Raw genomic sequence first — 10732 nt, 5'->3', positions numbered from 1 at the left:
TCTGATCTGAGGTTCTGATCTGAGGTTCTGATCTGAGGTTCTGATCTGAGGTTCTGATCTGAGGTTCGGCTGAAGTGTGTCTCCAGGGACCTCATGTATAAACGGTGCGTACACATAAAAACGTGTGCGCCAGGTTCTACGCCCACGTTGGGATGTATTAAAACCAATGTTGCGTGAAAGTGTGCGTATAGCACACTTTTTCACCTGCCATGAGAATGTGCGGCAGCCATGCAAAGTTTTTCAGTCAACAGTTTTAACTCACAAAGTCATGAATCTGACCTGAATCCACAGAAATATGACTTTGTTGTGTTTTCTGTATGTAAGAAGCGTCTGCGCTGCGAGTTTCTGCCYCGGTGTGGGACTGGGAACAGCTGACCGCTGATCCATGATACACACAACTTTACACAGCAAGTATTGCGTCTTGTGGAGCAGAGGAATCATCACAGCTGACCTGCTCTGAATTAATACTCTGAGTTGACAATGTTTTTTTCTCAGTTAGAATTAAAAATATTTCTTAGACAATTCACACATTTTATTTCCCTCAGCTGTGTGTGTGCTCTGCAGGCCTGTGCTCTGCGTGTGTTTCCAACTACGTGACAACAATATAAACACTTTACAGTTCACAGTAGACTAGAGGTTATTTGATCATTTTTCGCCTGATCTATTTTCTTGTCTGAGGTTAAATGATTTTCAGTCCCGGGGCTCAGTTTCATCATCGTTCGAGTTTAAACAATAAAAATGAAACAAAAAAATCTAACACACTATTAGATTTTTTTTGTTTCATTTTTAGACACGCAGAGCACAGGCCTGCGGAGCACCCGCACAGCTGAGGGAAATAAAATGTGTGAACTGTCTAAGAAATATTTTTAATTCTAACTGAGAAAAAAACGTTGTCAACTCAGAATATTAATTCAGAGCAGGTCAGCTGTGATGATTCCTCTGCTCCACAAGACGCAATACTTGCTGRGTAAAGTTGTGCGTAMCATGGGTCAGCGGTCAGCTGTTCCCAGTCCCACACCGTGGCAGAAACTCGCAGCGCTGCGAMTCACTCGTTCCTTCACTTCAACTATTTAATAAATATTTTTCCAAGTTCTACCAAACTGATCAGTTCCTGTGTTTACATTTATTAAAGACGTGTAAAGGTGGAAATGTCTGTCAGCCTCATGCGCAGCTGAAAACAGCAGCTTCACACAGGCACGTACACACCAACACACACACAACTTTGCGAGTGGCAAACTCATTTTTACACCCCACTGACAATTTTCTAACTCGTTCTCCATTTAATGTATAATTTTCCTGCATCTAAAAATCATTTCTGATCCCACAGAGAGGACAATCTGAGCACAATCTCACACGCTGGACACATTTACATCTATTTTTCGTTTCCCGTCACAGATGGACCCAGAATGCATCACTTCAGTTTTCCAATAAGCAGTTTTAAAATTACTTTATTGATGCTTCTTTAATGAAAAATCTACAACAAACAAAAGAAAAAGACAAAGAAGCAGCCGCAATCCTCAACAACTTTTTAAAGAATCAGCCGAACTGCAAGCCTCAACAAGGTTTTAATTTTTAGACCATGAGCCAAAGGTCTGTTTGAGGAAATCAGATCCCCGCAATCAGCGGTTGTTAATCGAGCTGTACAAGGGGTCCTACACCAGTAGTGGGCAGCTTTGTACAAATAATGTACATGAATTGTAGCCAGCTATAGAGTGTCAAATTGAACCTGTGGCCTAAAATTAGCTTCCGCTAATTTTTCTATTGCGTCAGCGGTTTAGAAGTTGCGGGCCTAAATATTTTTCGTAAGCGCTTTAGAAATTGTGGAACTAATTTTTGAATTAGCCTTGACCACCACTGGTTTTGCTGTTGTGTTTGTTTCACCTCTGCCGCTCCATTCATGTCTGCAGGGACGACAAGAAGGATGCGCTGAAGTTCTACACTGACCCCTCCTACTTCTTCAACCTGTGGAAGGAGAAGATGCTGCAGGCCACGGAGGACAAACGCAAAGAGAAGAGGCGGCAGAAGGTAGGCGTGAAGGTACCGCGAGTTCGCTGGAGTTCCTTTACAGACAAAGACGTATCTGAGTTCCAGCGAGGTCATGAATGCATAGTYTGTGCATGGAGTGTGGATCTAGACAAGAGAAAGTGTGTCAGAACAGTAAATTCATCTTCTGTTTTATTTGCTAATATTTTATTTTCTGCCTACTTTTATCACATTCTGCTATTATTTTAGTTGATGCATTTTAATCTTACTGTACTCGCCATTTAGCTTTGCTCTGTTGTGCCTTTTGTAGTTAAAACAGCAGCAGCTGGGGAAGCTCATCATCAAGCACTGATCAAAGGGAAATACAGCTTCTAATAATGTTCTATTAAGCTTCAGGCCTTTCCACTGTACTCCAAATAGTGTTTTCTGCTGTTTGCACAGATTTTGTGAAACTGAGATTTTCAAAAACACTTTTCAAAATYGAAAAAACTACCAGTTTTGGTATTTTTTGTGTGAACTTGGAATATGGAACTTTGGAGAAACAAATGTCATCACAGACTGTTGTGTTGATTGCCCACTTACCATTTCATGCCCTAAAATCCAGAAGAACAATGGAGCAGTTTTCCCACCTTTTCCTTTAGGTCTGTCTTGCTTAGTCTGATCTTTTTGCCATCAAACGTTGGTCATGTGCTGAAAAGTGCACACACGAGAGGTGTAACTGCYGTAGTTCTCCTCTTCATAAATGGAGACTAGAGGTCGTGTTCTAATGACAAGGGAATCCCATTCCTCGGCCTCCTCAGTAAGGTCTACTTTGAGGTGCTGTAGGAGAAAGTTCAGTCGATGGTTGAACCTTGAATACAGAAAACAATAATGCGGGTTTTGTCCCAGCCATGCAACATTAGACCAGGGGTGGCATTTATAAAGCTTGCATACGCACAAAACGGGCCCAGAAACTTGCGTACGCCACTTTTCACGCGAAGGTTCTGATTTATAAAACCCGAACTTGGTGTGAAAATGTGCAGTCCCCTACGCCAGCTCCGACATTCATTTTGGATTATTCACACAGGGGGTGGGGGGGTGGGCTGTCAGCCGCAGATAACATCGCAGGCTGCAGCGCAAACGGAGCTCAAAGCAGGAGGTAACGGGGGAGAAGAGTGGTGAACTTATTTCTTGCAYCAAAACAGTCGTGGCAGTGGTTGGGTTTTTAATTTTACGAATTGTTTTTTWAKSMRCRWKKYYKRRRWWWAAAYYYMTTTTMYAAAAAATCCATGAGATTGCAATAAATGTCTGCATACCAGCAAATTGAGGGAAAATGTGTGTAAATTACAGACAATCTGTTCATGTGAGCAGTCGTCAGTTGTCCTACACGAGACGCACAATGGTGTACATGCCTGAGGCGTGCCTATCACTTTTGTTGACATTGAGCTGACTCATTTAAATACACCTTAACATTTATGAGGTACTTTGCATTGACCGTTTATGGTTGAGTGTGGGTGTGTAGAGGGCAGAACCTGAGGCAGGATCTTGTGTGCAAACTCTGAGGTGCGGCTGTGATCTAAAAGAAAATTGTTGAAGGTGTGCCTGCACATGGTTTTATAAATCTGAATTCCCACCCTTTTCGCCGTTTGGCCGTACATTCACTTTTAGTATAAATTCTATGCAATCCTTTATAAATGAGGCCCCAGATCTTTACCTTCACAAAGATCCTCAAGGGCACATTGTTTGCCCATCAGTCTACATGTGTTTTGTGGACTTGGGGAAGGCATTTGGCCATACTCCCTGAGGTGCACTGTGAGTACGAGATTTGTGGTRCGTTGCTACGGGTATTTAAGTCCCTGTATAACCGGTGCAAGYCACGAGAGTTTGGTCTGCATTGCCAGCCATAAGCTGAACTGCACCAGAGGTGCCTGTTGTCCCTTTTTCTGGACTATTTTTTCTGTGCAGCCAGGAGGCAGAAGGGGTCCGGTTTGGTGACCTCAGATTTCCATCTCTGGTTATTGTGGACGATGTGGTCCTGTTTGTGTCATCCAGCTCTCACTAGAGCCCTTCGTAGCCAAATATAAATAGGCCGGGATGAGGGTCAGCACCTCCAAATCCAAGGCCATGGTCCTCGGGCAAAAACAGGTGGACTGCCCTCTTTGGGTTCGGAGTGGGGAAGGGTTAGGGTTAGTGGTTGTGATGGTGCTGCCTCGAGCTTTACTTATGAATAAGCAGAATGGGCTATGAGATGACTGAGAGATGTCTTTTAACTCCAGCTTTAGTTACCAATAGTGCACTTTTCCTTCATTCATCATTAACCGGTGCATCAAACATGGATAAGAGTAGASAGTGCTGTTATTTAAAAACAGCAGATGGCTATTTTACTAAGTAGAACATCACTTTGCACCTTTGTGGGTCATCTAATGAGTCCCTTGGAAACAGTTTTGTCCAGTCAGTAATTAGCCAAAGCTTAGTGATTGACCCAGAGAGCAGATTATTTCAGAGCTGATATTCGGTGGTATTCCCCTTTGATTCAGTCAATTAAGAAATGACTACTCTCTAAATCCCCTCAACAGCTGCTGCTGTATGTGTTTGCTGCTTTGTGCTTGTTTCCGTTGATTTTTTAATGCTGCTTACATTTTTCTGTTTCTTTCATGTTACTTGGAATCTCTGAAACAAAAYTCCTGCAAAACATAATTTACTTTCACTTGAGAAAGTAGCACTAGGTTTGAACACTAGATGATGCTGGAGGATGCTGTTCATCCTTTTTGGCCTTTATTCACTCAGCGCCTCCTGGTTCCTTTTTTAATCATGTACAGGGCTCATATCACGATGATGTCAAGACTGTTTATTCCACCACAATAAATAGCCATTTGCCATGTATTGCATACAGCTACATGTGTTTAGCGTAGCAGTACTACACATTGTTAGTGATGTAGTTCTCAGAAAACCATCAGAGACAATCCTACTGCACCAGACATTCCATTCTGAAATCCGTGCACACTTTACCACACATTAAATCTCTGTGCACGATTAGTGTCAGCCCTCTCTGAGGCACCAGGACCTTAAAGTTTAAGATGAAGGCAGTCGGAGACGAACAAAGGCGCGCTCAGCAAGGCTCTCACTGGAGCTTGATTCAAGATACAGGTTGACGTGAATTGAAGAGGCATTTTGTTGTTTAGCCCACAGGAGAGTGGAGAAGGCAATCCAAGACCGTGCAATTTAAAACTTCTGGAAATTTCTATCCGAGGACCTCACTAAACCATTAAATCAATAGTAGCAACCTATTGCTTTTGGCTTTTTTTAACAGGTTGGGTTTGCCTCCTTACAGTCTTAACAATGAGCATATAAAACCTTTTTTTGTTGTTGATTTTGAAGGAAAAATTCTCACTTTTAACAGGAATCATCTCATTAAACTAACAAAGAAAGCTTACAGTACAACAAGAGGTTTAAAAACAGTATTTTTGCATTGATAATGCGATCTTGAGTAAAATGCAACCCCCACTTTTTGAGCTTAAAAAGCCTTAATTTCCCTCTTACCCTTAATTTCATACAAGCTTCAAGATTTTTCAGCGTTTGTGGTCCGTATACTTATCAATAAATTGTTCATTTAATGATTGTGGTATCAGACCTTTTTACTTTATTTAACTTCGTAGCAGCTTCAAAGAAGAAACGACYTTTAGAATGAGAAATGTTCTAGGAGACGGCTTTGCCAATTTGAGGGTGCCATCACAAATATCTTARGAGATTTGCATACGGAACTGATTATTTCGGGGATACCTACTTTCGCAAAACACAACTAAAGCCTGGTTAATCTGCATGCTCGATAGGACCAGATGATCTGCTCCTTGGAGCTGTCCATCTTGCCAATTTAATAACCGGCTCTTATGAGCAGACCATTATCAGTGAAATGACACACAGAAGAAGAGCTCACTGCGTAGTCCGCAAGTGTCAGCAGGAGGTAAGAGACGGAAGCTACGCAATTTTRGTAAGCGAGATGTGCGATGTATCAGCCTTAAATGCAAATGGCAGTCAGTACAGACAGGTGGTTTGCCAGAAAATACACAATATTTCAACAACATTGAATCAACAAGTCTATCTTATATGTGCCTCGCTTCAACAGTTTAAGAATAATATTTACATTTCCGGTGTTCCAATGCTGACATAAGAGGGACCACCTGTAGGGGTTTTGACCAGGGTWTTGATAAGTATTATGAGAACATGTGAGAACTTAGCTATCCGGGCATCCAATCTGAACATTTCTTTACAATACATATAAAATCTGTTCAAATTTACTCCTGTGTATCATACAACCCCCACTTTATGAATGATGATTGGGGTTAAAAGTTTTTGCATTATACACACACAAATACAGCAGATAAACACAATTCTTTGATGCAAGCTGAACGTGGTCTATAGCTGGCAGCCCTGCAAAGARGCACCACCCCTTTCCTCCCTTGTTGTCCTCTTGCTCAGCCTAACGCACAAGCTTGTTTTTCTCCCATGTTTCCATAGGGCTGTCCGGCCCACCCTGACAGGCCCCACTCCAGACAGGCCCCACCCAGGAGCCCCCTGTCCATCTCTGTAAGACGACCCAGACCCCTAACCTGCCCCCRTTTTTTGCCCTTCACCTTCTCACCGCACATCCCCATGAACTCATTACTCAGTCACTTATCAAAGAGGATGTCTGAACACAAGTGAAACACACACGTAGAGAATCACAAAGGAAAACATGTAAACACTAAAACAAAAGCTACATATGCACATGTTCACTTCCTTGTGTTGGTGTGTGTTTGTGCGTGTAGTGTCACGTTAGTTTGCAGCTTCATCCCCATGTGTTTGATTTGGTTGCTGTTTTGTGTTTCCACAAATATTTTGGCTTTGTTGTTTCACTGTGTGCTAATTTGTGACACGTGGTGGGTAAACCATTCTGTGTGTGTGTGTGTTGTGTCGGTATGATTTTAGCACATGGTGAAATAGCCGGTAAAGGGGTCCAGTTTATTTTCCCTCAGCCTCCGACAAATCGGTATCCAGTTGTTTAATGTGTGTTTGTGTGTACATCTGTCTCCCGTAGGAGCAGCAGAGACAGGTTGAAGATCCGACCAGAGAAGTGAAGAAGGTCAGTAAGAAGTTATCCTTGAAGTTGTGCGTGACACACCTCTAAAACACGTATACCATAACGCTGCAATGTTATTGAAAAAGTGTTATTTGTCGAAAAAACAATGTATATGTATATGTTTTCCTAAATTGTATTAAATTGTTTTTTAATACAAATTGTGCGTGCCCAAAAATCAAGCCTAAAACAATGACCCGAATCAGCTGGACTGTATTATCTTAACATTAGCATACATGTCAACCTCTTTGGACGTTTACCTGTATAAAAAGCCTAAAAAATCRGTAAATTTTGCAAAAAAATRCGTAGAYCTCGCACCCGCGTGGGGTGGGGGTGGGGCGGGGTCTGTCGMCTGCGGACATGAAAGCGCCTGCTGCGAAGCAGGAGGAGAGGAGAGCGGAAAAAGTTCAAAACATTTCTAGCGGCAGAACAGMTTGGAAGATGGCTGTTTGATGTTATTTATTGTTTTTTAAATCATCCTACAGGCTCTGACATGTTAGATAAATTTGAAAATGAGGTTTTGATAAAATCCATAAAACTTGAAAAAATCCGTGAGATTGCTCTATACGTCCGTATGCCTGCAAAATGACGTAAAATCCTTATAACTTAAGGACAATCCGTACAAGTTGACATGTGTGCATTAGCATTATTCATAATCAAGTGGTGCCTGCAACTACCCACTGCAGTAACCTGACTTAACGTATCCTATAGTAGTGTCCTTATGTGTGACGGAGTATTAAGTGCAAAGGGGTCACTAGAAACTTAGTGTTAGACGTACGACCAGACAGTGGATTTGGGCTTTAATAATTCCACAGGTGTTCTAGATTACACTTACCAACAGACCAGGTGGTTCTGTGGGTCATGCCAGCATATTAAAGCTGTTCGTTAAAGGGATCCCTGATTAGTTGTAACATTAGACTTTATTTGATAAACATTTATTTTAACTGTTGTTTAAAGACTGTAAAAATACTGTAGGCTGMTTAGTTTTGTAAATTTTAAAAATATATTTTAACACAGACGGAGCCATTTTATTCACACGCAAAGCATTCTGGGTAAATGATGACGTGGATAGGTCCTCGGTGTGAGCGAGCTATATCCACCCTGAAGGTTAATCTTGGACAATATCTGATGATCAACTCTTTTAAATGAAACCAGAGAGCGTTGACAGAGAGGAGAAGGTAGAAATGACTCAGCCTGGAACTGAAAGTATGGATGGAGGACAACAGAGCTGCTTCATGGAAGAACCCCAGCTAAGCCTGTTAGCCTTTGCGCTAGCGCCAATGCTATATTGCCTTATATGTATTAGCTCGGTGCTAGTGCGACAAACAAGCTAAACTGAGGTCCTCCATCCATATTTTCAGTTGCAGACGGAGTCATTTTTGTGTTCCCCTCTCTGTCATGTGGATGAAGGACCTCAGTGACGAGAGGAGAATGTGTAGCGCTGAGCTAATACATATACTGTATATGGTGATAGCATCGAGGCTAACGCTAAAGCTAACAGGCTAAGCTGAGTTTCTTCTTCCATGAAGCAGCTCTGTTGTCCTCCATCCATATTTTCAGTTCCAGGCTGAGTCATTTCTACCTTCTCCTCTCTGTCAACGCTCTCTGGTTTCATTTAAAAGAGTCGATCATCAGATATTGTCCAAGATTAACCTTCAGGGTGGATATAGCTCGCTAGCAGCCTCGCACCGAGGACCTATCCACGTCATCATTTACCCAGAATGCTTTGCGTGTAAATAAAATGGCCCTGTCCGTGTAATATATTTTTAAACTGTTAGTTAAAAAATGATAAAAAATGAACATCCTACAGTATTTTTACAGTCTTTATTTTACAGTTAAAATATATGTTTATTAAATAAAGTCTAATGTRACAACTAATCATGYATCCCTTTAAAACAACAAGAATACCCTCCTCAAGCTTCATTAACCAACTCCCAAATGAAATATAAGATTGGTAGAGTTGTGATAATTTTCTGAAGATATAATAACCACTCCTGTTGAGTCATTTTAAAGTATCTAAATCATCGTTTTTACCTATATTTAATAAGTAAAAGACCTTTTTTTGGGATCAACTTAATATTTCCTTGTGGTTGGCTTCTAAAGGTGCGTAAGGCYCGTAATCGACGTCAAGAATGGAACGTCCTGGCCTACGATAAAGAGTTTAGACCGGATGCCAGGCTCACCCCTTCTCCTTACCATGGCATGTCCTCTGAAGGCTCCCTATCCCCTGACAGCAGGTACACACACACATGCACACATTCACAAACAAATGACACWCAAATTACAAATACAGGAGCTATTTGCCAGTTGGCCATTCTACAAAGTACCTGATTCCTTATTGTCTCGTTGTTTACAGGTTTAGTTAAGGTTTAGTRTAGCAGGTTTGTGTACAATATGGAGACTAAACTCCACCAACCTACTCCTGTATTTAAAGTTCTGTGCTGCCCTCTTCTGGAAAATTTCACTCGGAGCTCATGGAAAACTGTGGACTTGAGCAGATTTTCATTCAAGCTTCTGTGAGGGCAAACATAAAATTTTTGAGGAAAGGTTAAAAAGCTGAAGTAGCAAGGCGTAGAATGCTAAAAAGGATAGAAAGTGAATCTGTAAGTAGATGGTGTCAGGATGATTTATTTTAAAGATTAATGCAGTTGATGCTTGCTGTGAGATGATCCATTTTTCTTTCATGCGTTTTTGTACTATTTCAATAATTCACATTTCAAAATGTTTAACTCTTACTGGACATTGCGACTATGATTTTTGGTATTTCAGCAATATACTCCTTAGATATTTAGCCTTTTTGGTAATTTTTGTTGTCGTTGAAAGTTATTTCAACATCCTTAAAAATCCTTCAAATTAGTGCCTTTTACACCTTTTATTTTGGTTCTGCTTTTTTGTTTTAATTCTTTGTGCTTATTTTAGCTTCCTTCAGCTTCTTTCTGCTAATTTAGTCTGTTAATGCTTCTTTCAGCTGTTTTCTGCAATTTAAGGTGCTTTTTAGCTATTTTCAGCTAATATTAGCCTTTTTTCAGCTAAATTCACCTTTTTTTGTGATCATTTCAGCAACTACTTTCAGCTGCTTAATTCAGKAAGTATGTGCTCTTTCTGATACTTTGTGCTGAATTCAGCTTTTTCAGATACTTTTAGCTACTTTTATATGTTCAGCTTTGTTTTGGCTATTTTACCACAAATTGCAAATTTTTTTTTACATCTTTTCTTTTTTTCTGCAAACATCTTTCGGCATTAAGCATTCACGCTGCACTTTAGCAGAAAAAGCAAATTCTCTAGTTTTTAATTGGTTCAACATGTTTTGATCATCGAGTTTTAAGATTTTCACTCACCGTCTCAATATCGATCCAAAAGGTCAATGGCATCTGACTCCTACCCAGCAAGCCCCAACCACCCCTCAGCCCAGGCCTCCAGCACCGCTCACCCTGCGGACCACCATGCCCGGGACCATCTCAATGCAGCCCAGACTCAGTCACTGGATCGGGGTCTTAGGCCAGTTAATCAGCCCCCAGGAGCTGCTGGGGCTGCAGCAGGTCGGCATGTGGCCTCTCTGGGCAGGACTCCTTCAGGACATGGGGTCCAGGCTGGAGGAGATCCCACAGTTAATGGACCGAGGCAGCAGTCAATTAAAGACTACCGAGCCGGACACAG

The 10732-nt window shown here is 41.4% G+C and overlaps 1 protein-coding gene across 1 annotated transcript in view; it reads left to right on the top strand.

Moving 5' to 3' along the window:
* LOC106527191 (wiskott-Aldrich syndrome protein family member 3) overlaps positions 1-10732 on the top strand; it is a gene marked incomplete at both ends in the record, with an annotated part of 20019 nt that extends 9287 nt beyond the window's left edge. The window contains 5 exon segments of the mRNA XM_014021996.1: positions 1908-2025; positions 6478-6546; positions 7037-7081; positions 9179-9312; positions 10436-10732. Of these exon segments, the coding sequence (XP_013877450.1) occupies positions 1908-2025; positions 6478-6546; positions 7037-7081; positions 9179-9312; positions 10436-10732 (663 nt within the window).

This window comes from Austrofundulus limnaeus, unplaced genomic scaffold (genome assembly GCF_001266775.1).
Source record: "Austrofundulus limnaeus strain Quisiro unplaced genomic scaffold, Austrofundulus_limnaeus-1.0 Scaffold314, whole genome shotgun sequence".
In the NCBI taxonomy this organism is placed as follows: Eukaryota; Metazoa; Chordata; class Actinopteri; order Cyprinodontiformes; family Rivulidae; genus Austrofundulus; species Austrofundulus limnaeus.
Note: the sequence above shows the minus strand (reverse complement) of the source record. Positions and strands in the feature narration are given on the sequence as shown.